This window comes from Aotus nancymaae, unplaced genomic scaffold (genome assembly GCF_030222135.1).
Source record: "Aotus nancymaae isolate 86718 unplaced genomic scaffold, 86718_ANA_hifiasm-v0.15.2.pri h1tg000064l_1, whole genome shotgun sequence".
Lineage (NCBI taxonomy): Eukaryota > Metazoa > Chordata > Mammalia > Primates > Aotidae > Aotus > Aotus nancymaae.
Window position 1 is genome coordinate 29,079,604 of NW_026988479.1, and position 27,991 is coordinate 29,107,594.

At 38.0% G+C, this 27,991-nt stretch overlaps 2 protein-coding genes across 4 annotated transcripts in view; one reads left to right on the forward strand and one right to left on the reverse strand.

Moving 5' to 3' along the window:
- Nucleotides 1-10,041, reverse strand: part of FAM114A2 (family with sequence similarity 114 member A2) — a 53,891-nt gene extending 43,850 nt beyond the window's left edge. The window contains exons 1-5 of one of the 2 annotated variants that reach the window (XM_064366542.1): nucleotides 9,988-10,041; nucleotides 5,578-5,801; nucleotides 5,128-5,227; nucleotides 4,660-4,752; nucleotides 305-396 (exon numbers count right to left, since the gene is read on the reverse strand). In XM_064366542.1, coding sequence (XP_064222612.1) covers nucleotides 305-396; nucleotides 4,660-4,752; nucleotides 5,128-5,227; nucleotides 5,578-5,787 — 495 coding nt within the window. In that variant the 5' untranslated portion in view covers nucleotides 5,788-5,801; nucleotides 9,988-10,041. Of the gene's footprint in view, nucleotides 1-304; nucleotides 397-4,659; nucleotides 4,753-5,127; nucleotides 5,228-5,577; nucleotides 5,802-9,956 lie in introns of both variants that reach the window. The other variant, XM_012458650.2, reaches the window with a different exon arrangement.
- Nucleotides 10,042-10,093: 52 nt separating this feature from the next.
- Nucleotides 10,094-27,915, forward strand: MFAP3 (microfibril associated protein 3). 2 transcript variants are annotated; one of them, XM_012457598.2, is made up of 3 exons: nucleotides 10,094-10,142; nucleotides 20,778-21,238; nucleotides 24,244-27,915. In XM_012457598.2, the coding sequence occupies exons 2-3, from the start codon at nucleotides 20,944-20,946 to the stop codon at nucleotides 25,035-25,037; spliced, it is 1,089 nt and encodes a 362-aa protein (XP_012313021.2). In that variant the 5' UTR covers nucleotides 10,094-10,142; nucleotides 20,778-20,943; the 3' UTR covers nucleotides 25,038-27,915. The 2 variants fall into 2 exon arrangements, with proteins under 2 accessions (XP_012313021.2, XP_064222613.1); XM_064366543.1 differs by lacking the exons at nucleotides 10,094-10,142; nucleotides 20,778-21,238 and adding an exon at nucleotides 21,472-21,539.
- The last annotated feature ends 76 nt before the right edge of the window (nucleotides 27,916-27,991 follow it).

Consider the following 27,991-nt stretch of genomic DNA (forward strand, 5'->3'; position numbering starts at 1 on the left):
TTTTCTAGGGCCTCCAAATTAAGAATTCCTAATCCATAAAATAATATGTCTATCACCTCTCTGTAACTCCTATTCCCTTATTTATTGCTACTCCTTTATTTCCTACTTTCTTCTTTATTGCTTTCATTAAAGTTTTCAAGTAGCATTCACTCCACCCATAAGATCAAAGTGACTGATCTTCAGTGGCTTGAACTCTTTTAAAAGTAATCAGTCTACGTGACCGTCCAAAGAAAAGAAACAGAAAGATATGCAAACCCATTACTATAATGGAAGGGAACAGGCCATCTTGCACTTTCTTACTTACTGTGCTCTGAACAGCAGTAGAGATGGTCGAGAATACACCAAATGGCCCGGTCACTGGGGAGGAGTTTTCATTCTCTTCGGCATTTGTCTCTCCTACAAGAGGAAGGGGATGTGTAAACATGAAGGGAAGGTCCCTTAACTCTTTTGCTTTATTAGCATCTATGTGAAATTTTTAAAACCAGACTCTGTTTTCTACACACAAGGTCTTAGCCCTTTTTATCTTTTTAAACCATTTGCTTATTCTAAAATAAAAGCTAAGATAGACAGTTTTCATTTTTATTTCATTTCAAAAATAAAATCCAGTTTTATTTTTGAATAAACAAAATGCTGATATATACAACAGACTATATGCTGTATGATTCCAATTATATATTCTTCTGGACAAAGTCAAACTATAAGCTCAGAAAACAGATCAGTAATTGCTAAGAACTGAGAGTAAGTGGAACAGAGTGACTACAAACGGGAATGAGAGAACTCTTTTGGGATAATAAAAATATTCTATGTCCCAATTATCAACACAGATATAGAAAACATTCTATATATCTGTACTGATAATTCTACATAGAATGTTTTCTATATCTGTATAATCACAGTGTACTGTGATTACACAGTATAAACAGAAGTATACATATATTGGTCAAAACATGTAAAACTGTACACCTGAAAGAATAAATTTTACTGTGTGTAAATTATAACTCAATAAACTTGATTTTTAAAAATCCAGTCTATTTTAAATTTTATCCTAGAAACTTAGAATTAGTAAAAATCAAAAGGACATATGAAAATGGGTATGTTTCAAAAAAATAATCTATTAACTTTTAAAATCTCACACAAGAAAAGAACCATTATACCAAATAATTTAAGTATTATCAAATACTCTGTTATAGAGAGGACTTTAACTTCTAGCCATGGTATTAGATAAGCCCTCCTGTTACAACAACTAAAAAATTGGACAATATATAAGAAGCAACTGTCTTCAGACATAGGACAATGAGCAGTACAAGGCTTTGGTTCACACAAGAAAAAAAAAACAAAATAAACCTTACAATTGGCTTGGCTTCCTATATAGAGGAGCTTTCCAGGCCATGACAGATGGAAGAGAAACCCAAGTGGGGCATGGCAATCAGTATGAGTGGAAGAAACAGAGAGTGGAATATGGGAATGCTAAAGCAACTGGAATTTGCAGGTCAAAAACCACGGAGAAGGAAGCCACATGGCTAAAGAGAAATGAATCTGCATAGGCATGCCCAAAGACACCTTTAGGTATTTTTGCTTAAATACTACACTGCTTCAGCACTGGGAGACTCCATAAATGTGTACAAAGAACTACTACAGAGCTGTAAGCTAAACAATCCCCAGAGCTCATGCTAGGCTGAGAGACGTTTGACTTCCAACCCACCAAAACAGAGACATTATTAAACACCTGGGAATTAAGGTGGAGACTTCAGAAGAGTCAAGCCTTAGCAGCACAGATAAATAGTACTTAGAGTAAAGGCCACTCTAGACTCACCCTAAATAAGCTTTAAAAAAAAATTCTGTGGCCAGGCATGGCAGCTCACTCATGCCTGTAATCCCAGCACTTTAAAAGGAGGCCAAGGCAGGAGGATCATTGAGGTCAGCAGTTTGAGACCCAACTAGGCCAACATGGCAAAACCTTACCTCTACTAAAAATATAGAAATTAGCCAGGTGTGGCGCATGCTTGTAATCCCAGCTACTTGAGAGGCTGAGGAAGGAGAACAGCTTGAACCCAGGAGGCAGAGGTTGCAGTAAGCTGAGATTGTACCACCGCACTCCAGACTGGGTGACAGAGTGAGACTCCATCTCAAAAAAAAAACTTAAAAGCATCAATTTAAGTTGCAGATACCTTAACTGCCTGCCAACAGAAGAAAACCAGAAGATAGCACCATTTAAAGGAAGACAAAAAAATCCCTAACAGATGATCAATTATTTCCATCAGTGGCCTATGCTTATCTAAAAGTTCTCAAAAGACACATGTTGACTACAAGACACATCCTTGGAAGAGGAATTAACCCCCTTCCTCAGGAACTTTAGTAGATACCAGGGGCTTAGTATCAAAAGGCAGTCCATTGCAATTCTGGGAAGTTCTCCCTGTTAAACTATTTTATTAAACTAAAACTTAACTCCATATAACTTCTACTGAGTGGTACTAGTTACTAGTTCTCTCCCCATAAACCATAAATAATAAACCTAAATCCTCTTCTCCATGCTAAGTCTTCCGAGTTATGAAAAGGACCAGTATATTCTCCTAATCTCCCTTCTCCAGATTACCAGATTCAATATCCATAATTCCTTCAACTTTCTAAGACTTAACTTCTAGACATTTCACTATTGTGAAAGAAAATAAAATCTCAGGACCCCAAATTTACTATGCCAAAGGGAAAAGTTAACCTGAAAGCTAAGTTACACAAAAAACTGCCTTTCCTTTTGTTCCTAAGCAGAAAAGCCAGACAGAAGGCCAGATGTTTCCACAGGTAGCTACTCTACATTTACTTTATCTCATGTAAACTGTCAATTTGCTGAGCATAAGACAAATACATAATTGAATCTACCTCTGCTCATTCCTTTTACATGTAAAATGTGGATTCAGTGAACACTGATCAAAGATTCAAAAGAAGACAACCACTTGCCCCTTTTATCTACCCTTCCCTTTTTTTCTTCCTCTTTCCCCTACAGCCCATTCTTTCTCCTTCAAATACTGAAGTCCTCAGACCCTCTTCAAAAAAAGTATGAAAGGCAGATTGTTTCTGTGGTTTGTGTTCCTTCTTACCAGGTGCATCCTCAACCTTAGCAAAATAAACCCCTAACTTGATTGAGATCTGTCTCAGATACTTTTTGATTTACATTATCTAGCCCACTCTTTTCAGGATTCACCCAGTTTTTCAACTCCCTTCTTAAAACATGGCTCTCTGTGGTAGACATCTTTCAATGCCATGAAGATGCTGCTGTTTACTTATTCAAAGCCACTTCTAACCCCCTTTTGTCTTGCCTGCTAAATCCATATCCTGATCTTGAGGTTTCCCATAATGCCCAAGATTCACTCTCTCAGCACCTCTTGCTGCTACATCAAGAACATGAGATCCTGTTCTAGGCAATGGTATTCGAGAAGAAACATGCTTGGGACTGCTGGAAAACATTTCCCCTCTTTAAAGAAAGAGGGATGCATGAGGAGAAATGACACTTCCCATCTACTTCATTCCCAACTTTGAGCATGGTTGTTTTAGAACACTATACTTAAAGTTGCATTATTATCAGACAACCATAAAGAGAGTATAAAGAAATCAACAAAGAATACTGTAGAGAAGCCAGCCCAGAACCTTGACATCATGGAGCCACTAAACTAACTCTGAAACAGCCTACTTCTAGAGTCCTTGAGAAAAATACATCCACTTTCATTTACATATTCTGTTACTTGCAGCTAAAATAGTTTAACTGATGCAGGCATCACTAAGAACGGTGCCTCCAATTCACATACATAGTCCTTTGCAGCCATGTTTATACAATGTGACTTGTCTCCTGAACATAACTGATCCATGGACGTATGACCCAAGTTTAGACCAATCTAATTCTTTCATCTAGGAATTGAGAAGTGGAAATAACTGAGGCCAGGATTCAATATAAAGCTGGAGCTGAGGAAAATAAGCAGCAAAAGTCAGTCAGCTTCAAGAAAAAAACTGAGACAGATCAGCAAAAAGAAACAAGAGTGAGAGACAATAAAGCCCATGAGAGATGAAGAATACAAACCAGGCCTTAAAAAGATTCCTATTTTCTGGTCCCAGGCCTTTTTGATTTCTGGTTATAATTCTAGCTTTCATGGTTTGAGAGTAGGTTTCCTGTCTGATTAAGGCAAGCCTCTAGAATTAAACTTAGTCTTCATAAAAATCCAAACACAAGAATACACCCCCAAAGCAATACATTAAAATATTTTTCTTGTTTCACAACAGACACGGAGAGAAGGAACTTGCCCCAGCTCCTCCAATAACCCCATTTGATCTGGGTGCAGATTCAGCTAACTCTTATTGGTCTCTTACTCAATTATGCCAAGCAAAATGCTAAGCAACTTTTATATTGTATATTCATGGCCTTATTTAAATGTTTTTAACAGTCACTTGAGATATAAAATATCATCCTATTTCAGATGTGGAAAGTAAAGTGAAGAGACACAAAAGAAGTTAAAGGACATAGATGTCTAACTGGGATCTAAAGACTCTAAATCCTCTTTCTCACCACAGTCCCATGACATCCTATCAGATGTCCAATAAATGCCTACTGAAAAATTAGTTCAACTGTTCCATTTCAATTCATAATTCTAGGTCTTTATGTTTCTATATACTGACCTTCTACATACTTGACTTCAGTTGAAATTTCACTGGGACTAGGGATTCCAAGGGAAGTCTCTGCCTTCTCGATGACATTTGAAATACCTTGTCCTAATGAGAAAAATGGTAACTTTTTTTTGCTATTAGTCACCAAAACTGAAGAAACAAACCAAAAATCGAAACTGAAGATTTTTTAAATCATTTATGACCAGAAGACATGTTATTTTGACAATACATAACTAATCTTGGCACTATCTTCTTTAAAAAAAATTGATTCATCACCAAAGAATAAGTTTACAGTAATAATTCCTAGACTTAATATTCTAATGAGGAAATGCTGCAAACTCTAGTGGCAGTATAAATCAGCCCATCATTACTAATGCATCCTCAAACTATAAAGTCTGGAAGAATTATTAATAAAGTCATCTGCAACACAGATCTGTATAAAACACACACAAAAAATAACTAAGTGACTGATGATCTTACCTACTGTGGCTACTGTAGCTGAGGCTGAGGAGAGTATGGACTTGCCCCAGCTCCCCCAATAACCCCATCTGGTCTGGGGTACATCTTTGGAAACAGTATCCTAATTTCCCAGTAGAAAGAAAAACAAAAGGCAAGAAAAATGAAAAAATTAGAAGAATATCAGCATGTACAGACAAGGTATCTAATTACTAGACAAAAGCATGAGTGAACAAATACATATTATTTAGCTAAAGAAATGTATTGCTTGACTGGCAGACAGTCAGTACCACATAGCAAAAACAATTACTCATAAAGGCATGTACAGAACTGAAATGATTATATTTGAGGTTTGTAAAGAGAAAGAAATAAGTGCAATCCTAAATTAGTATTTATGCCAAATTTCTTTTAGCCTCAACATTTTAAATCTTAATATTTTAATAGATACTCTATTTTGTCTGCAGTCTGTGATACCTGAATAGGGAGAACTTTTGAAGTCTCAAGGTCACTGGAAGGTTTGGTCTCTGGTCTTTTCCGAGTAGAAACCACAGGTTCTGATTTACTCTCTGGCTTGGCACCTTGGTCAACAGACTCAGAATTCTTGGCTGGCTCACAGTTTCCATCTTTAAGGATGGGAGCTACTTCAGTTAGCAGTGGAGTCTCAATACTATCTTTATCTGACATGATTAGAACATCACCTGGTAAAATGAAAGCCCCCCCACCCAAAAAAAAAACATTTATATAGGCTTCTTTGGTATAAAGTACTTGTTTAAACTTTTTAGTTTTAGATTATCATAGATTCACATACAAGTATAAGGAATAATACAGAGATCCTATACACCTTCATCCAGTTTCTCCCAATGGTAAAACTGATACAAATATAATACCACAACTAGGAAACTGATACTGATGCAATCCACTGATCTCATTCAGATTTCACCAGTTATACACATACTCATTTCTTTTTAGTTCTATAAAATTTTATCACATACATAGCTTCGTGCAACTATCACCACAATCAAGATACAGAATAGTTCAATCACAAGGATCATATGTGCTATCCTTTTTTAGCCATAACCACTTCTCACACTCCTTCCAACACAAAGCAACTACTGATCTCTCTGATGGACAGGTGTTCTCCATCTCTGTAATTTTGTCATTTCAAGATGTTATATAAATGAAATCATACAGCATATTACCTATGGAGACCGACTTTTTTCACTCAGCACAAGCCCCTCAAGATCCTTTTAAGTTGTGTATATCAATATTCCTTTTTAATTCTGAGTAGTATTCCATAGTATAGATGTATCATAATTTACCCATTACTGAAGGATATCTGTATTGGTTTCCAGTTTGGGGCTATTATAAACAAAACAGCTATGAAAGTTCATGTATAGGTTTTTGTGGGAACATAAGCTTTCATTTCTCTTGGATAAATGACCAAGAGTGCAACTGCTGGGTCATATGGTTAAGCTCATATTTAGTTTTGAGAAACTGCCATACTCTTTTCCAAACTAACTATACCATTTTACATTTCCACCAGCAAGGTATAAGTGATCAAATTTCTCTGCATTCTTGCCAGCATTTGGCACTGTCACTATTTTTTATTTGAGCCATTCTAACACTTGTGTGGTGATATCTCACTATGGATTTAAGTTGCATTTCTCTAAGACCTAGTGAGGTTGAACATCTTTTCATGGGTGAATATGCCATCTGTATATCCTCGTCAGTGAAATATCTTTGTATATTTTGCCCATTTTCTAATGAGGTTTCTTTTTTACTGTTGAATTTTGAACTCTTCATATATTCTAAATTCAAGTCCTCTGTATAGTATGATTTGCAAATTGTTTTCCAGTCCGCAGCTTTTAAAAGCAATCTTTTAATTGTCTTCATAGGGCCTTTCACGGAGCAAGTTTTTAAGGTTAATGAGATATAATTTATAAATTTTTCCTATTATTGATTGTCCTTTAAAATCATATTAGTTATTAATCATTCCTACCTCAATTTTTCCAGGACATTATGAAATTCAAGCCATCAGATAGGATTTATGTCAGGTCAACTTTTGCATACCAATGTTATTCAATTCAATTCCTTCCAGATGCAGAGCTCTTTGGCAATTAAAGCCAAGGTACTATTGGTATTTCCACAAAGAACAGACATTAGTTTCCAGGATAATCAAGAATTATCAGGGTAGAAATCAACAGATCTCACACTTATGTACACACACGCCATAGGTATATACTGATATGTACTAAGTGGAGAATTGGACCCAACCCATGCCATCAAAATATTTGTAACGTATTAGAAAAGCATATTAAAACTAAGGCAGACTGGATGTAGCACTGTATTTGAGGTGCTGCATTCAGTACAACACACGAAACGCTGAAACATCCCTGCCTGACCATCCAACACACAAAATGCTGAAAAAAACAAAAAGAACTCCATTAGACTCAGAGAATGTAATTCATGAATAAAGTACCTGAAATAAGCCTAGAGCAGTGGTCATAAATTGGGAATTTGAGTGCCATTTCCTGCCTACAGATATTTTTATTTGGCCTGCACAGTAAACTTTGCAAAAATAAGTTGCCAATGTTTAGAAATCATACTTCATATAAAAATATAGGTTTCCAACTTCTCACTTGTAAAATTGAAAGATCTAGCAACACTGGGCCCACATTCAACTTTGTAATCGTGCTTGTGACAAATAGCTGCTGGGCCTTTTTAGCCCGGGCAGTTGCTCTCCAGCTCTCTACAGTCCCCACCCAAATCCACTTCACTCAAATTGTGGTACCTGGTTAATCTCTGTAGGCATCTGAGTTTGCAACAACTGCCCTAAAAGATGCTTACGAGTTTGACAGACAATGATGCCAATGAGAGGATTCAAGGATATGGAAACAACACATGGACATAGTCAAAGGCCTAACATCTGACTATGGAATATGGACAGTTACAGTAGGGAGTAGTTACCACAGCAGGGAGAATAACAATGCGGAGGCATGAAGCTAGAAAGGTAGATTAAGACAACACTATGGAGTTTAGAATATATGGGTATAGGCTGGGCGCGGTGGCTCATGCCTGTAATCCCAGCACTTTGGGAGGCCAAGGCAGGCGGATCACGAGGTCAAGAGATCGAGACCATCCTGACCAACATGGTGAAACCCCATCTTTACTAAAAAATACAAAAATTAGCTGGGCGTGGTGGCATGTGCCTATAGTCCCAGCTACTTGGGAGGCTGAGGCAGGAGCATTGCTTGAACCCGGGAAGCAGAGGTTGCAGTGAGCCAAGCTTGCACCACTGCACTCCAGCCTGGCGCCTAGCGACAGAGCAAGACTGTCTCTGAAAAAAAAAAAAGAATATATGGGTATATAATATAAACACATTATACATTTCCAAAACACATAGAGAAAAAAGTCCAGATACAACTACTTACTGACATACAAACCAACTTAGAAGTAGTCATTGCAAACATTTTTTGAGTACCTACTACATACCTAGTACCACAGTACCTGTGGAGATAGAGAACTAATGTAAGCTACTCACTCCAAGAGCCTATCTAATAGGAAAGACCAGACAGTTCTTGCACAAAATTCAATTATTGTGTAAATGAATACATGTTTTCTATCTTTTCTTTATGCTCTCTCCAGGTTACAACACATCATTATCATCATAACTATATATAGTATATATGTAGGTCATACATATTACATAAATTCATATAATTCCATGAAAGATTAGAAGGACATACTCCAAAATATATTTTTTTAAGACAGGGTCCTGCTATGTTGGCCAGATTGGTCTTGAACCCTAGGCCTGGCCTCAAGCAATCTTCCCCTGCCTCAGATTCCCAAAGTGCTAAGATTACAGGTGTTAGCCACCATGCCCGGCCAAAAAGAGTTCCTTAACTAAAATATTAAACACTGGTTATCTCTATTCTTTCATTTGTGCCAGATATTTGAGCTAAGCCAGAAGGGAATTTGTTGTGATGATGGCTGTTTATATTATCATTACCATCGTTATTAGAATGACGGCACCATCTCTGTTCTCAACTCATTCATATCTAGGAAAAAGGTTAAAAAAAAAAAAAGGAATAAACACCAAGTATGTGGAACTGCACTATTTAGTTTTTGTAAGTTTTCCAGGCATTGTGTAGCAAGTGTGTAGAAATAATTGTGGTTTCCTCTCCAGTTATTTTCCCAATTGGAGGAGAAAGATTTCAATAATTGGAACATTAAAAATAAAACTAAATGGCTGAGCCATATTTTTAAGAAATAAAAACGCATACGCTTACACACACACGCTCCCCTGACCCGTCCCATTTACCAAAATGGAGAACAGTACACCTTAGTAGCTAAGAGCACGGGCTCTGGAGTTAACTTTCTCCCTGTCCTGCAGCGATTGTGGGGAAGTCAGGTCAACTGCCTGCTTTCCGTTTCCTCAACTGTCAGATGGGGTTCTGGGTCCCTATAAAGATTCAATGACGCGATATGTGAGGGGCTTGGAACAGTGACCGGCACGTAACCGCCCACAGGTTGACAGCTGCTCTTGGTGTGGTGCTGGCTTGTATCCTCATTAATACGGCTGTCTCTAGGTGAGCAAACATGCGCTCTCACTTCTTCACACATCTAAGAACGGGTCCCAAACGAGAGACCTGGTGTAAACGTCCGCTCCCAACTAAGTTGCCAGACGCTGCCAACGACCAGAATTCCTCAGACAAACGTAGCGCTTCAATCACTAAAGCACTTTTACAGCCCTCGACCCTGCAGAGAGATGTCCACCGCCCACCGTCAGATCGCCGCCTCCTCCCCATCCCTAGCGACCTCGGCTGCCCGGATCCGGCCCCTGGACCTCGTACCCCTTCTGCCTCGTCCCAGGAAGCTCCGCACCTAGCCGTCCGCCACCCTCAACACAGCCACCGCCGCCGACTCGGCGTTTCTACTGCCCCGGAAGTACTCGGTCAGCTCAGAGGCGGGCCCGTCTGTCCGAGAAAACTTCCGGGTTAGGAGGCCGCTGGGGCCGGAAGGAGTTCGACGGTGGTCAGGTAAGTGACGGCTTGGTTGGGGTCCTTAAAAGGGGGCTACTAGGAGCGCCGAGGAGTGAGTGGTAGCCTGTGGCTCGGGGTCGGGAGTGCAAGAGGCGAAGTCTGGCCTGAGTGCGGGAGTTCAGTCATCGAACACTTGCTGAGAGCCACTTACCTGCCAGGCACTGCCCTGGGGTCCAGAGACACATCAGTGAACCAACAGAAGGACCCTGCTGTCAAGCAGCTGACGTTCTAGTGCGCACAGCAGACTATAAACAAGTCAACAAACAGGATTGTGTAAGGTGGTAGTAAGTGCTGTAAAGAAATTTAATGGGTAATATGGAAGTGGGAGAGTAATAAGCCGTATGAAAATCTGGAGTAAAGCATTTCAGGCAGAGAGAATAGTGCGTGCAAGGGCCATATAGTGGGAACAAACTTAGCAAAGTCAAGGAAAAGACAAAAGACCACTGGCTAGAGCCAAAGGAACGAGGTGAGAATGGAGAGAGATGATGTCAGGGACTTGAGCACCAAATCTTGTAAGGTTTATGAGCAAGGATAGAGTTCGATTTTTATTTGGAACCCAGTGGAAAGCTATTGAAGGTTTTTAAGCAGATGGATGACATGATCTTATTTATGACTTTTAAGATTACTCCTGGGCCCTCATCAGAAACATGCAGCTCTTCTGTTGCCCTTGACCAGTGAAAATGCATGCAATCCAGACTGACAGAGCTAGGAAAACATTAAAATCAATCTTATTGTGCAGATTAGAAAAATGGAATCCCAGAGAAGTGAAGGGACTTAGCCTTTTAAGAACTGACGTTTTCCAACTTTGTTTAATGCCCTTGGAATTATCATCTTAATGTCCAGATAGAGTAATTGTCACTTCTAAAACTCTTCAGATGTTTTCCTTTGCTTTTGACAATGGTTCTCTAAATTTAGGTTCATCAGTATCACTGGAAGCTTGTTAAAATTCCGAAAAACAAATAAAAACCCGTTTAAATATAAAATGGATCATTTCCTCTGATTTTCTGTTGTAATGGAAAATGCATAGAATTCAAGGCTAAACTATGGAATCTTGAGAAACCTCTTATTTTTTCAATGGTGCTGATAATTATAGCAGCAGTTCTCAAACTTTCTGATCTTAGAATTTTTTTATGCTTTTAAAATTTATTGAGAACTTCAAAGAGTTTTGTTTATATATGTAACAGCTATCAGCATTTACTATTTTAGAAAACAACTTTCAAAAAAGTTGTTCATTTTAAAATAAACTTATTATATGTTAACAAATAGCATTTCTATAAAGGATATTTTCCAAAACAAAAAATTATTGAGAATGGCACTGTTTTACATTTTTACAAATCTCTTTAATGTCTAGCTAAATAAAAGACAGCTAGATTTTCATAACTTCTACCTTCATTATCTTACAATACCAATCATCATGCAACCTCTAGAAAATTGCACCATGTTGTGTAAGAATGCCAAGTGAAAAAGATGTATGTTCTAATATTATGTAAATTATTTTGAAAAAGTCTCAAGGACATCCAGGAGTTCCTGTACAACACTTCGAGAATTACTGAATTACAGTATTGTCATGACAGTAAAAGAAATATGAGTTTGATTTGTAAATCAGTAAATATATATGCACATTAAAAATGCAGATGCCAGTGGGGTGCAGTGGCTCACACCTGTAATCCTAGCACTTTGGAAGGCTGAGGTGGGTGGATCACAAGGTCAGGAATTCAAAACCAGCCTGGCCAACATGGTGAAACCTTGTCTCTAAAAAAAATACAAAAATTAACCAGGCGTGGTGGTGGGTGCATGTAATCCCAGCTACTCAGGAAACTGAAGCAGAGAATTGCTTGAACCCGGGAGGCAGAGGTTGCAGTGAGCCAAGATCTCACCACTGCACTCCAGCCTGGGTGACAGAATGAGACTTCCTCTCAAAAAAAAAAAGCAGATGCCCAGGCATGCCCTGGAGATTCCAATTCAGTAAGTCTGTGGGGCCAAGAAATCTGCATCTTTAACAAGCACCACCAATGAATTTGATATAAATGGTCTAAAAAATTACAAAGGGAGAAAACTAGTCAAATTCTCTAGAGTGTTCTGCTACTAAAACTCAAGAGAGGTGTCTTTCCTTATCTTCACATCTCTTCTTCAACAGTTTCCAGAGCCTGAAGCTCTGGAAAGTTAATAAGTTTGCAGCAGACACCTTTCTGATTACCATGTTGATGAGTGTCTGAACTCAAACTTTTGAGCACTTGCCACAGGCATTGGCCCCATGCTAAGGACAGAGGTTTTTAGACTCTCATTCATAAGCTTACAGTCTTTTGAATGGATAACTAACTGCTAAGAGGAAAACTGATAAGTCTTACAATAGCATACTCTCAACATGTTAGGGGACTGACAGGAAAAAAAAAAAACTCATCTGTCAAGAGGGTAGATGTGAAAGGGCTTCCTAATAAGATGAAATTAAAGTTAAATATTATAAAGAGGATACAGTTTTCCCTAGAAAGATATTGATGGGAAGGGGCAGAAAGATTTTTAAGCTAAAGGAACAACTAGAACCAGAATTTTAAGGTGAAATGTTACTTAGAGAGAATGGAGAATAAAACAAGCATAGTTGAAGCTTTGAGCTGTGGCAGGAAAGCTGGGTAGATTATAGGATCTAAGCAAAGAATGGAATGATAATGATAATCAACCTCTAGGTGAGGAAACTAAAACCACTGGAGCACATCATAGCTAATCTGTGAGAGGTACAGCTAAAGACCAGACTTAATGTTTAAATCTATTCATTCCTCCTACAAGCAATTATTATGCTTAGGTGCACTACTGGGCTTCTCATGCCTTTCTGTTCTGCTGCCTGAATCTAATCTTGGAGAATTATAGATGCCAGATTGGAATTTTAAGGTTATCTCATGGGCAGTGAGAAATCACCAGTAGATTGTAAAATTACCCTGAATTGCTCAGATTTGTGTTTAGGACCAATTCTGAGTGTCACGGTGTTTGGTTAGATCATAGAGGTAAGACTTGAGTTAAGGAGATCCATTCTGCAATTGAAAGGATAGTGTGGTATACAGAGGTGAGATAAAAGGATATGACAGAGGAGAGGGACAGTAGGTCTTATCTGAAAAACATGTAGGAGGTAGAATAATAACAATAGCATATATTTATAATTTACCCACATTAGTTCATCATATCCTCACAACTACCCTGAGGCAGTTATGTTAATATTATTGTTATTTAATAGATGTGAAAACTAAGGCCTTGCAAGCCTATGGCTTCACTAAGGGGTAGAATCAGACACTTTAACTGTAGAGCCCATTCTCCTAACCACTGAGCCATGATTTGATACTGTTTTGATACTTCCTGTTTTGATACTGCAAAACTGGAATAATTGTCTGGCTATTATCCAAGCTATACATATGCTAAACAAGCAGATCTGAGGGTGAGAGGAGTTCTGTTTTAATTATACTGAGTTTCAAACAGTGAAGGATATTTTAGTCTACAGAGGGAGAAAAAAATGGTGTGGATAGATAAATCTAAGCCTGTTTGATTGACGTTTTTGTCATTTGCATCCAGTAGCTATTTAGCAAATACCTGTGGCAAAAAGGGTTAAGTTGTAGGTATAACTGAAATAATCTGGGTTTAAAGCAAAGCTCCAATAAATACAGAAGATGTTTCTCTGGGTGCCAGAAAATATGTTGAAGTTTCAGTTCAGACTGACCAAATGCTAGTTATGAGGTATGTGATGGCTCCAAGATACTACTAGGAGTATAAAGGCTACTTTAATTAGAAACATTAAGTGGACCTCAAAATAGTGATTTCTATTTGAATATCACTAACATTTTTTATGTTATAGATCCCTATAATAATGCTTGAGTCTAGGCAGAACAACTTTGTGTTTGTTCTTTGCAAAGGATAGGGTAGTGCTAACAATCTGCACTTCGTTTGCTTTTTCTCCCCTTTGCCAATTCAGAATGCTGCTTTGTCAATTTGTGTGCCTGGTGTAGGAACTGGTCTATTTTCCAATTGTGACAGTGCAGGCAGAGAAGAGTAGATGAGCTGTAAATGCAGCCTAGAACACATTTGATTATGGAGAATGAAGCACTAATATCCCAATATAATTGGAGGTTTAAAAAAAATACCACCTGGGCATCAGTGTGTTTCCCTACTTTGCTTGTTCCCAGAACTATTTCTGCAAACAGCAGTTTCCTCAGCCAACTTAATATTGAGTCACCAGAACGGAAATCAGCCATATTACTTCCTTATTTACTTATGTTGAAAACTGGAACAGAATGGAAATATTTCTTCCCTCAGAAGTTGGCAGGAACAGCAACAAGACAATCTGTTAGGGGTGACAGCTATAGGCTCTTTTTCTCTCTCTTTTTAAAAAACTATAGACAATATTCAGCATGGTTTCCTGGGGTAAAATCATCTATGTTTCTGATTCTTTATGATCCTAGCCAAGTTTATATTTTGTATACCTAAAAGATGAAAAAGGAGTTGGATTAAACTTGAGTCTTATCTGGTACATCTTTATTTATGTATTTATTTTATATGTTACTGCGTTTTAGGTTTTGGGGTACATGTGAAGAACATGCAGGATTGTTGCATAGGTACATACATGGCAATGTGGTTTGCTGCTTTCCTCCCCATCACCTGTATCTGACATTTCTCCCCATGTTATCCCTCCCCAACTCCTCACCCCGCCTCTGTCCCTCCCCTAGTTCCCCGCATCTTTATTTATTAATGCTGAAGAAAGGTAATATAAAATTTTACCAAGTAACTTCATCCACAAACATAGTGTAGCACTTTTTAACTGATAACAAGAAGGTGACACTTTGGTTTTCCTTTTTGAAATCTATTCTTGGGTTTCAAATGTCAGCTGCTGCATTAAGACTAGCAGGCAATATATATGTGTGTGTGTGTGTGTGTATATATATATATATTTTTTTTTCCCAAATACAAATGCATGTGCTCTTGTGTCTCCCGTGGCATCTAATCTACCTGCCTTAATGACCTCAGCCCATTTAACTGATTTAGTGAACAATTCTACATATGAGGATCTACATGTGAGGAAAAATTAAAGAATTGGAAATGAAAGTAAAAAAACTGTAGTATAAAGTACTATATGTAAAAAGTATGCAGGCCTAATAGTATAGAAAGTCCCAAACATGCAAGTGAAATGCATTCCTAAAACTTAGAAATTCATCTTTTCTCCTGACCTCAGGTAATCCGCCCAACCAGCCTGGCAAACATGGTAAAACCCCGTCTCTACTAAAAATGCAAAAATTAGCTGGGTGTGGTAGCACAGGCCTGTAATCCCAGCTTCTCGAGAGGGTGAGGCAGGAGAATTGCTTGAGCCCGGGAGACGGGGTTTGCAGTGAGCCAGGATCGTGCCACTACACTCCGGCCTGGCCAACAGAGCAAGACTCTGTCTTAAATTAAAAAAAAAAAAAAATTAATCTTTTCTCTTTTGCATTCACAGCACAATTACATTTCAATCACATTGTCTTAGATATAGTTAGCTGTTTCTGCCCTGTCTTTCAAGCTAGTTTATAAATTCTTGAGGTTCTAGCGCAGTGTCCTAATTCTCCTCAGCAACTCTTGCACCTACCGTACTTCATCTTCACGATAGGTCCTTGATTTAGCTGTTGTTTTAAAGTCATTAGTCTAGAATGAGCAGAATGGTCATAGTCAATGCAGTCGATGCATAGTAAGAAGTGCCCAGTATTAACTGGATGTGTAAGGCTATTGTGCAACCTCTTTCTCTTGTGGCACAACATCAGTGTACCAGGCTACTTCTGCCACCTTTGGCCTAGGAGCAGTTTAAGGGAGTTTATAGTGCTTTCCTAGATCCTGTCTGGTGGGTTTCTGTAAACTTCTACTAGAGGCAAATGGCTGTGTCTGTAGAAACAAGAACTGCAAATCTTGGCCACATGGGCAGTTTGCTTACCACACTCCACTGTGTAAGGAAGAGAATACCTCTGATGAAGACTGCCTGGTAGCCACAGATACTGTTCAATCACTTTTTGTGAACTTAATCTTTTTTCTCCCACCTAACCATTTCCCCATTTATTACGTTGTTTGCACGTTCATCTTCACTTTCGTGGTTTTAATTTTGAGTAAAATTTAATAAAGGTGTTTCATAAAAATAAAAAAAATAGGAGAACCAGAAAGTAGAATTCTATCAGGCACCAAAGCAGCATGTAAGTCTCTCTCTTTCCCCTGTTTCTCTTCCTCTCTTCCCATTCTCTCCTTTCCCCATCCTTCTTGTCCTTTCTCACAGCTTCTCCTGGTATGTGACCCAAACCTGACTGCCTCAGCCCCCACTTTCCTTTTCCTCAAATGACCCTGACGCTCAAGGGTCTCAATTCCAAGTTGCAAGAAAAGAATTCTATTAGCTTACTCTGCCAATGGATTTCCTTCCTCCTGGGCCCTAGAAGATAGGGATACAGCTCAAAGAGGGGAGCCGTAGGGTAAGTAGATCACAACAAATCTTTTCTACCACAAACTGAGGACACATCACAATGTCACATCATGGTTGGCTTCCAAGCTCAGTTTACAATGCCTGTATGCTCCATAATATCGCAAAATATTTGCAATGAGAAAAAAGTGTGAAATTTTAAACTTAAGATTAATATTGCATAATGGTGTCCCCTTTCCCCCAACCCCCGAGATTTTTAAATGGTTGCATGGTATTCTGAGTGTTTTATAGTGATGTAACTATCAAATGTAAATTTTAGTACAACATCTGAAAGAACCATGGACAATAATAATTAGAGCTTATTCAGTGATTACCATTGCCAGCCTCCTTGTTTTATATATATTACCTCATTCAGACTTTGCAATAATCCTGTGAGAATAGATGCTGTTATTTTTCCCATTTTAAAGATGAGGGGACTGAGGAGGCATTTACGAAAGATGAGGGGACTGAGGAGGCATTTATGAAAGATGAGGGGACTAAATCATTTATAAAAGTTGCAAGGCTGGTTAGAGTCAGAGATTGTATTTGGATCCTATATTCTGAACCTTTCTGCTACCCTGCTTTTATGAGAGATGTTCAATTATGCTGATCCAGAGTAATCTAAATCTAGAATTGATGTGAGTGATTATATCTCTCTTGTTGGAAGTTGTTCAAATAGCCTGGAGCACCATTCAGCAGGTCAGTTGTAGAGGAAATGAGGAACCGTATTAGTGGCCCTTAGATGCAGTACATGAACCCAGTGCCTCAGAAACACCCAGGGAGCCAATTAAAAGTCATAAATTCCAAGGTGCAAACACAGAGTTTCTTACTCACTCATTCTGGGGTGGGACCTGGGAATCTATGTTTTTAAAAAAGTCTCCTGGCTATTGTGATATTCAACCTGGTTTGGAAACTCTGGACTTGGTGATCTTTTATTGCTACCATTATCCTCTAGGACAGGATGGTAAATGAAGATGTCAGTGGTTGGGAGTCAGAAGAATGCCTTTAATTAGGTATTTTTAAGGCCTTTCAAGATTGTTAGCATTGACTGTTTTTGTCTCAGAGAATTTGTAATAGGTAACTCTATATCAGTTTGAACAATTATAATCCCTGTTGCATAACATTATTCAATTTATAAAGATCTGTCACATATTGAATCAAATTTAAACTAATCTCCATCAATATTTATTGAGCATGTGCTAGTTATGACATATAGCAATAAAAAATATAGTCCCTGTTCTTAAGGGGTTCGTAGGTGAGATGAGATAGACTGCCTAGCAGTACAGAGCAGCATATACCAGCACCAGATGAGTAAGGTAGGTGGGGAGGGCTCTGGGGTGAGGGAAAAACCATCCTTTATACAGCTATACTCTGAATTTATGTGGGAGAAATAGCTAGGCCTTGATAGGAGACCCAGGAAGTTTGTGGGAAGACAGAATTCCATGTGGCCGTTATGCTTTGCCAAGCCTTGTGTTGGTGAGGACACTGATTGCCCTGCAGCCCTCGCCTGTGATGGCTGTTCATTCTGCCGAAGTTCCTGAATCTCAGAGCGGGAAAACTGAGTCCATTTCCTTTCTTTCCAGTTTCTTCTACACAAGCTACCTTGATCCTGGGGGGATGTGACCATACCCCCAGGTGATCTGCCCACATTTGAGCCTCTCGGTTCTTTGACCTCTTCATCATGGACAAATATCTCCCTCGCTCACTTCAGCCACTGCAGCTTCTGGAGTCTATCTCGAGTTTGACCATTGGCCCAGTTAGTTCCCCTCCAGAATCAGGAATCAGGTGCAGCATTTTTGGCCACCGCTTCTCTTCACCACAATTTCAGCTCTATTGCCTGAACAACTCCTGACTAGTGACCCCTCTGCTTTTCCCTGTCCCCTGACCCTCTACCTGGAGTGCTTTCCTTCCAATTTTTATTCCTCTTTATTCTTCAGGTCCTGCTGCACACCTCACTTTGTCAGAGACTTTCCATGATGAGGTTAACTCCCCATGTTGGGTCCTTCTGTAGCATCTGTATTTTCCCTTGAGTATATTTTGTATATATGTAGTTAGTGTCCATCATCTGCCAGACTGAGCTTTGTGGAGGCTGAGACAATGTCTCTAGGGCAGTAGGTTGGCACATGGTAGATGCTCAGTAGATACTGTTGAATATATGAAAATGTATCCCTCCAACCTAAAACTCAGTGGTGGGGAAGAGTAGAAAGGAAGGAGATGGCAGGATAAGAAATGAGGTGGTATTAAAATAAACTGGAGTTATAGGGGTGCTTTTGGTTTTGGTTTGGTTTTACTACAAAGAGCAAGCAAGCCTCCGGCTCAGAGCCTTAAGCAGGCAGTAGAGAGGTTCAGAGTATAGGATTCAAATACAATCTCTGTCTCTAACCAGCCTTGCAACTTTTATAAATGACTTAATCTCACTGCCTCAGTACCTTCATCTTTAAAATGGGAAAATAACAGAGTCTATTCTCACAGGATATTGCCAAGTCTGAATGAGGTAGCATATATAAAACATAGAGTCTGGCAATTGTTATCACTGAATAAGCTCTAGTTATTATTATTGTACACAATTATGTCCTCCAATTGCTGTATATCTTGTAATGAAAAATAACTTGGAAGCTTACATGTCAAGCCCCTAGCACAGTGCTTGGCTTATGGCAGTCATTCAGTAAATGTTATTTCCATTGTTTCTGCCCATCACCCCTCCTAAAAAAGAGATGGTGTTCTAAGCTAAATTCTCCTACTAACTTGTAGCATATAGTAAGAAGCAAATCACTGTCCACTGAATCAATTAGATTATATTACTTCCAAAATCCCCTCTCACTGCCCAAGTCTTCTTTTCCTTTAGTGTCCTTTTAGTGGGGTTTTAGGAGGATATGAAAATAAACATGTTTAGTGTGTCATGTATAGCCAAAGTCTGAAGTTTTTTATTTTTCTCTATATACTCCATCCTTAAATTTTAAAGATTTGGAAAAGTATTCATCACCGTTCAACCATCCTTTCAAAGGCTAATGAAAATTAAATGACATTCACACTGTATTATAATTTAGACTTTGAGGTGTTTAATGGCCAAATACAGTGATTCATTGCTTTTTATGTTCTGTGATCAAGCAACCTTCATATAAGTATAAAAGAGAGTAAATGTTATTTCCAAAACTAATTATCTTGGGACTTTACAAGACATAAAGCTAGGTATTTCATCCCATATTTTATAGAAATAAAAGTTGAAATTTTTCTTTGCAAGTCGGTAGCTTAAAGGGGGAATCAAATTACCAGGAAGGTGATCATAAATACATAGACTGTTAGACTGGATTGTTATTTTGCCTTTTATTCATTTGCTCTTCTTTTAAATTTGTTTAACAATCTGTCCCTGTAGTTTTATATTTACATTTTTACTAACTAGACACTTAAGCTGTCAGCTCCTCCCTTAGCTAGTTCACAGAGTTTGAGCTAGAAATTTGGTATTCTTACAAACTATTAAATATACTGTACTTTGTCTCTTGGTATTAGAGAAACTATTAAAGGAAAATTCTGTTGTCTAACATTCTTGCCCATGAGGGAGGTTCCATAGCTTTAGAAGTCAATAACTCTATGTGTATGCAATAAGGGCAGTTTTCTTTCCAATATTAAAAAAAAAGCCTCAAGTGTCCCCGCATTATTTATAGCTAACATATCTTTATACTTGAATTACTCAAATTTTGAACTCCATGGTTATGATTATGATATGCCAGTTGATTTACATTATTGATATAACAACAGATGGTAATGGTGCAGGTTGAAATAAAAGATCATTAAGATAAATATTTTAGCCTTCATTGGCTCCCTGTTGCATAAAATTTGTCAGAATGAAATAGAATCATAGCATTTCAGAACTGGAAGGGTCCTTAGAGATTATCTCATCCAGTCCCTCATTTGACAGATGAGGAAACAGAAGCCCAGGGAGAATGTTACTTGCCAAGGTCGTACAGCTAGTTAGTAGCAAAGCTAGGACCCAAATCTAGGTCTGTTATTTCCCAATTCATTGCTTTTTCTGCTGTCTCTTTGTGAGATTTTTAGGTACTATTCTCTAATTACTCCCAATGTCAGCACCAATTATTCTAATTCATTTCACATCTATTCATTTTTGGAACATACAGAGTTTCACCCCATTATGAGTCTCTGTTGGTTAAACTTTATATCTGGCTTTCTTATAGGTTGTTCTCCACTCACATCTTTTAATCTCGAAGACTAGAAAATATAACTGGATCTACCACTTGTTTGAAAAATTTCTCTACCAAGCAATAAATTACCCACTGTGCTCTTGTAGCGTAAAAGTTTTTGAGTTCTCCAAATCTAAACAAGATTTTCTGCCATTTTCCCATGAAGCTACATTTTTGCTTATTCACTTTAGTGGCAAGTATTATTGTGCCAGCTGCTTTCGTTTTGGAAGATGTGGACTTCAACCAAATGGTTTCACTGGAAGCAAATCATAGTTCTTACAATGCATCCTTTCCCTCAAGCTTTGAACTCTCAGCAAGTTCGCACTCAGATGATGATGTCATCATAGCCAAAGAGGGAACTAGTGTTTCAATTGAGTGTCTTCTCACGGCCAGTCACTATGAAGATGTTCATTGGCACAATTCAAAAGGACAGCAACTGGATGGCCGAGGCAGAGGTAACTGTGTTAGGGTGTAATTAATCAAGATTACTCATTTCCTGTTTACTGTCTTCTTATTTTTTAACACTTAAGAAGTATCAAAGATGAGGTGCCAAGATGAACAGTTTAAAACATTTGAAAGGTCTGGAGTGATATACCTATCAGAAAAAGCAAAGTATTATAATTATTTAACCAGAAGAACAAAAAAAAATATCGTTATAAGTTTAAAAGATGTTCACATGATGACAATGGGCTATTTTCTCTCCTGATGAGTTGAAATTTTTCTTTGCAAGTCGGTGGCTTTCCTTCTTCATTGAAGGTAGAGTAAATCAGGGCTGCTGCATACACCTGTACAGGTGGTGCACTACACAACTCTAGGAGCACCCTTCACCTCAGCTACTGTGTCAGTAGTACAGTGTGGTAACCCTGTGTGAATACATCAAGAAAGGTTTTAGTTAGACTTAAGAAATTTTGTTGTAAATAAAAAAAGTATTACTCTGAAATGAGTTACTATAAATTTTAGAGGAAATCCAGGACAATTTTGAAAATCAGTATCAATCTGTGCATAAAACTTTGATGTCGAGTCTCAGAGAATTAGAAGGGAACTGTGGAATTTGTAAGCCCTATTAACTCATTTTTTTCCATTCCATACCTTACTTTACTTGAAAAGAGGAATTTTTTTTTTTTGCATTTTTTGTTTCAGTCTTAAAAAGCACATAAACATAGTGGTAATGTGTGCCAGGTCTACTTTTTGACAGATTGTTATTTAATTTTGCTATTCATAGATCTGTCTTAATCTAGACTACTATTTCCCTAACCAGTGTTCTATTATAAAGATTTTTTTGATGAGTACTTGAGTTATAAAGGACCTCGAAAAGAAACCTCCATGAAATAATCGCCAAAGGGATGAAGATTAAATTCTAAGATCCCCACAAGCTACACTTTCAGAAATTTTTGTGTTAGGAAGATAGCATAGCCTTTTGAAATTTAAAGGGATTTTGGTTATTCATATTAGAGTGGAAAATACAAAAGGAGACAGGTGATATTTCCTTCAGACATATGCAGTAAATATTTTAATCTTCTATAGACTGATGACTAGTCACCAAGAGATTGAAGAGTTTGAATTGTTAGAAAGAGCAGAGTATTTTTAATCAGCATGTTTAAAATACAGAACTATTGAATTAGAATATCTAGAGTGATACCTGGAATGTGTACTTTGAACGTGATTTGGGGTTCCATATTTGGACCCACTGAACCAGACCTTTGTCTTCTCTGGGCTCTACGACATCCTGACAAAACACCTCTGAGATTTAAATTATTCATTCAGTGTTATCACTGTAAACTGACAGTGTAAACAAAGGCTTAGGTTAAGACAAGACCAGCCAAGTGGAATGGCAGTTTTATTTTTCTGTTTTGCCTTTACTTTGAAAACCAGTAACATCTATCATTGATGCTTTCAGCAGCAGCTCTGGAAAATTGTATTAAATTTTATGAATCTCAAGTGAGAGGAGTTTAAAGAGCATGTCAGTCTAGTATAAGGTTCATAAATCTTGAGCTATTATCAGCAAGTGAGCTGGAGAGTTTATATTGTGGTTGTAGTGCAATGGTTGATGAATGGAGTCTTGGCAGTTCATCATACCTTGAATTCAAATGGTGTCCTTTTCATAGGAAAGGAATGAAACATGAATTTCATTCATTTTTTCATAGAACAGAAGCTTATGGAATAATTGCTATATTCACAACTGCATGTTTTCCTCCTCTTTTTCTATTAGTGAAGTGATGGCTCTTAAATATATTAATAGCTGTAGGATTGAGATAAGTTTTGATGATGATAAAAATGGACAAAATCCAGAGTGCTTACTAGTTTATGTGCCATTAAAATAATCCAGAACCATAGAATCTCAGGGATGAAAGAGATTTTGAAGATTGGGCACTCAAGTAATGCTTAACAGGCAGTCAGCTCACCTCCCCTGGGACACCACCTCTAATGAATGCATTTAGGAATGCATCCTTACACTGCAGGTTAGCCCATCCATCCCATCTTTGAATGCCTTTCATAGTTAAAGCACAGAGTGCTTTGGGAATATATCGCAGAAGTAGGAATTGTGCAGGCAGAACCAAGTTATTGAAGCATGTTGAATCAAGATGGGTAGTCAATATGCTTTACTTTTCTTACCCTTGTATAGTTCTGTATACATGTTCCCTGAATGAAAATACCTTCACGTGTAGAAGAGAGGCAGTATGTTTTAGGTTGAAAATAGAAAGAAGCATAGGCATCTTAAGGGCAGCTTTATTCTTCTTGCCAAGCTTTTCATTTACCCTGACTTGTGAGATGTATTTTTTGGCTTGTGCTTCAGTTACTCTTGCCGGAAAATCAAGATATCACCGTCAACAAATGTTTCTTAATAACAAAAAAAAAATTGATATGTGCAAGGCATGCCAGATTAGGCAGCTAATTGAACAAATGCATTAAATTACCAGGTTTTTTTAAAATAATTTTTTCTTGTTATATAAGTTCACTATGGAAAGTGAGCAAACACAGTTAAAAGAAGAAAATAAAAATTACTCATAAAAATTTTAAATACCATTATTTTAAACCATTGTTTTATATTTCACATACCCTCATAGTATATGAAAATGTATTGTTGCAATTGTGATGTAGACAGACACATACGTATAAACTGTAAGCTTGTTTATGATGAGTCGTTTAGCATTATGTAGACATACCTGTTTCACAGAAAGGCTTTTTAAGTCTAGCAGTGAAAAGAAAGCTATGTCAATTATTAGCGTCATGAAGGAAGATCTTGAATTTCTTTTAAGTTCCAAGCTAATTAAATTCTGACTCTGGGCATGACAATCTGCCCTTTTTTTTTTTAAATGATATAAACAAACAGTAGAATCTAACAAATCAGTTGAGTTAAAGTTCTTGATGAAGAAGTGGAATATTGATAAGGCAGCTGGCATAGTTAGTAATAATCTTCTTTGTGCTGTAATTTTTTTTTTCATTCCTGTTCGATTATCAGGTGGAAAGTGGTTGGTTTCTGATAACTTCCTAAACATCACCAATGTAGCCTTTGATGACCGTGGGCTCTATACCTGTTTCGTCACCTCTCCAATTCGTGCCTCCTACTCTGTCACCCTACGTGTTATCTTCACCTCGGGAGACATGAGTGTCTATTACATGATTGTTTGCCTGATTGCCTTTACAATCACACTCATCTTAAATGTCACACGGCTGTGCATGATGAGCAGCCATCTTCGCAAGACTGAGAAGGCCATCAATGAGTTCTTTAGAACCGAAGGGGCTGAGAAACTTCAGAAGGCTTTTGAGATTGCAAAGCGCATCCCCATCATTACCTCAGCCAAAACTCTGGAGCTTGCCAAAGTCACACAATTTAAGACCATGGAGTTCGCTCGTTATATTGAAGAACTGGCAAGAAGTGTCCCTCTTCCACCTCTTATTCTAAACTGTCGAGCCTTTGTTGAGGAGATGTTTGAGGCTGTGCGAGTGGATGACCCTGATGACCTGGGCGAAAGAATTAAAGAGAGACCTGCCTTGAATGCTCAGGGTGGCATCTATGTCATTAACCCAGAGATGGGACGGAGTAATTCACCAGGAGGAGATTCAGATGATGGCTCTCTGAATGAACAAGGCCAGGAGATAGCAGTTCAGGTTTCTGTCCACCTTCAGTCAGAAACCAAAAGTATTGATACAGAGTCTCAAGGCAGCAGTCATTTCAGTCCGCCTGATGATATAGTATCTGCAGAATCTAACTCTAACTACAAAGATGGGGCATATGAATACTGTCAGCTGTAACCTACAGTCTGCTGTAACCCAGTACCTACAAAATCAGCTCTCAGAAAAGGAACCTGTTGCTTAGAAGTAACATTTTTGCCAAAAGATGACTGGCGTTTTCCCTTTGTTAATATTAAGCACATCAGAACATGAATTGCCATAATCTTCCTTAAAAGGCAGCATTTTTCCTATTTGATACTTTTCAGTCATTTTCCTTAGAGCTTGATTAAATTATGCATGCTAAGATTTAAAGGAGCCCCAGATAAACATGATGGGACAAGCACTGAACTAAGAGTCCCATGGTTTCTCTTCTGGTCACAGATCTTCCATTAGTTAGATCTGATACTTATCTTGGGACTTCAGTTTTTCCATCAATAAGATGAGGGATTAGGTGAGATCTGAAATTGTTTCTAGCTCTATAGCTTCTTAACCCAACACCTTTAAATTACCAGAATCTTCACTTATCTCTAAGGAAACCTTTCCCCAGACTTTTACTCCCTTCTTTTGGAAAGGATTAAGCTAAGATCTAGATTTCCACACCAATGTCATAATGCACAGAGGTTTTGAAAACATCTGGGTGTTTTTCAGATGTTTTGCCATGTGGAGCATATAATGATGTGTGCAAGGTTGAATCTTTTCAGTGTAGCCCATGTCTGCATGGTCTTACAGATATCAGGGAGCTAACTGCTCACTTGTAAACTACTTTCCATGAGCAAATTGGTCCTTCTTGGTGGTGTATCATGTTTTTTTAACTTACTGAGACATCACTGTAGTTCATTGAGGTTAGCAAGGGTTTCCCAACTGATTTTCCAAAGTGAGCAGTTTGTTTCTAAGGAATAACATCTTTGATGCTTTTAGAACAAGAATAGTGTCAATTCATTTGTCTTTTGGCAAATCATGGATTTTGATATTTCTGTTAATAATAGAATATCTCAGGCTTTCCCTTTTTAAAAGTATTGGACTCTACAAATGGGTTCTATATTTGGGATCTCATCCTAGGAGAAAACCCAGAACTGTATTCCTCTTAAGACCTCTATCAAACCTCCTGCCCTCTGTGGTCTTAAGTATGGTGCTATAGGTTACATGCCTCTTTATCTTGTTTGTTTCGTTTATATTTTGTTGTTGAGGTTTTTATTTTTGTTTACTTCAGCTACATAATTCTGAGCTATGGCTGCTTTTGTAGCCTTTCCAAGAAGCACTAACCTGAAATAAGATTGGATAATTGTGAGGGTGCGTTACTATGTTAAACACACAACGTATCTAGACATCAAGAGGAAGAAAAAAGATGGATGATGCCACCTGGTTCAGCTGTATATAATAAACACTTAAGGTGACATTTCTTGCCTGGCTAAGATCTGATATAATGGAATTGTAAATACTCTTCAGGACAATTTATTCAGTTATAGGAAGCGTGGTGCCATATAATTTTAAGAACTTGGCAGTGGAGCTCCATTTGGGGCTTCACGTTTCTTCATTGTCCTGATTATTGAAGCATTACTTCAGCTAGAGGCTCCTGAGGGAAATGTTCAGAGGAGTTTTTATCAGGATTTTAATTTAAGGTTTCAAACAGAGGAAGACAGGAAATTCAAAGTGTGACCAGATAAAACTCCATGCCTCCCTTTGTCCAGCCTTATCAGAAGTAATACATCTGCTCTGAATAGCATGAATGAATCAATGTGCAGTTTTATCAGATGGCATCATGGATAAAGATGATAATGCTGCCTTTTGTGTGTCTCAGGCTGTTTCCATGGAAACCTCTAGAGCCAAATAAAAGCTAACCAATCATCTAGCCAAAGTCGCCTTGGCTCATAGACTGTATTTCTTTAAGGAAAATTGTTTTCATATATTTGGCTATGAGAGCAAAGGCTCTTGGATATATCCTAGATTATGGAACACTTTTTCCCTTCCCACAATGTTTCTCTTGAAAAATTAAATTTTTTTTCTGTCCACCCACACTGGAGTGCAGTGGCAAGATCATAGCTCACTGTAGCCTCCAACTCTTGGGGTCTGGCAATCCTGCTTCAGCCTCAAGCAGCTAGTCCCACAGGTGTGCACTACCTTTCCTGGCTAAATGCTTTTATTTTTTGTAGAGATGGCGCGGTGGGGAGGGGAGGTCTCAGTTTGTTGCCCAGGCTGACCTTGAACTTCTGGCTTCAAATGATCCTCCTGCCTCACCTGCCAAAGTGTTGGAATTATAGGCATGAGCCACTGCTCCTGGCCAAAAAAAATTTTTAATCCGTTGTCTGGGGTCAGTACTCTAAACATCCCTCAGATTTCGGATAGTGCTTTCAACCCTGTCCTAACATGGCAGATTTGCAGTAATCTCTTAGAATGTAGCTCGTCAAATTAGAGAATGGTTTTACCCCACATGTTCTCATAGGAGACATTATTATTTGGAACCCTAAGGCAGATATGTTTAATAATCAAAGTCCTAAGAAACAGAACTTTGGAAAAATAGAGAAAATGTTTTTAAAATCTGTAAGTTTGCACAAAACTGTGCTAGTAACTAAATACAGGCTACTCCATTGTATCCTGCTTATTTTAGAAACATACGGATGGCCTAATTTGGTGGCCCAGAGTAACTGGTTTACTTTGAGTGTACTAGCTTATGGTGTCATTGATGAGGAATTAAAGTAGGTCAAAATTTAATTGGAGTTGCTATTACTTTGTAAAGCTAGTTTTCAAGAGGAAGAAAATCACACTAATATTTACTGTATCTAATCAAATATTCTTCATATATAGTTAAGTCTCATGTTATCACTTTGTAAAATCCTTAACCTTTTGAACTTCAACTACAGTCTAAAAGTCTTTCAATAGTAACTGTAGTGTAATTATCTTTTCATCTCACTGGATTTTATAGTTAGTGAAAAATGCCTTTAAAATATATTTTAAATAGTTCTGTCATCTCATTTGTAAATTTTGTTCATGTATTGTGATATAGTGAACCTTATCGTCCTTATGAAATGGTAGCTTTG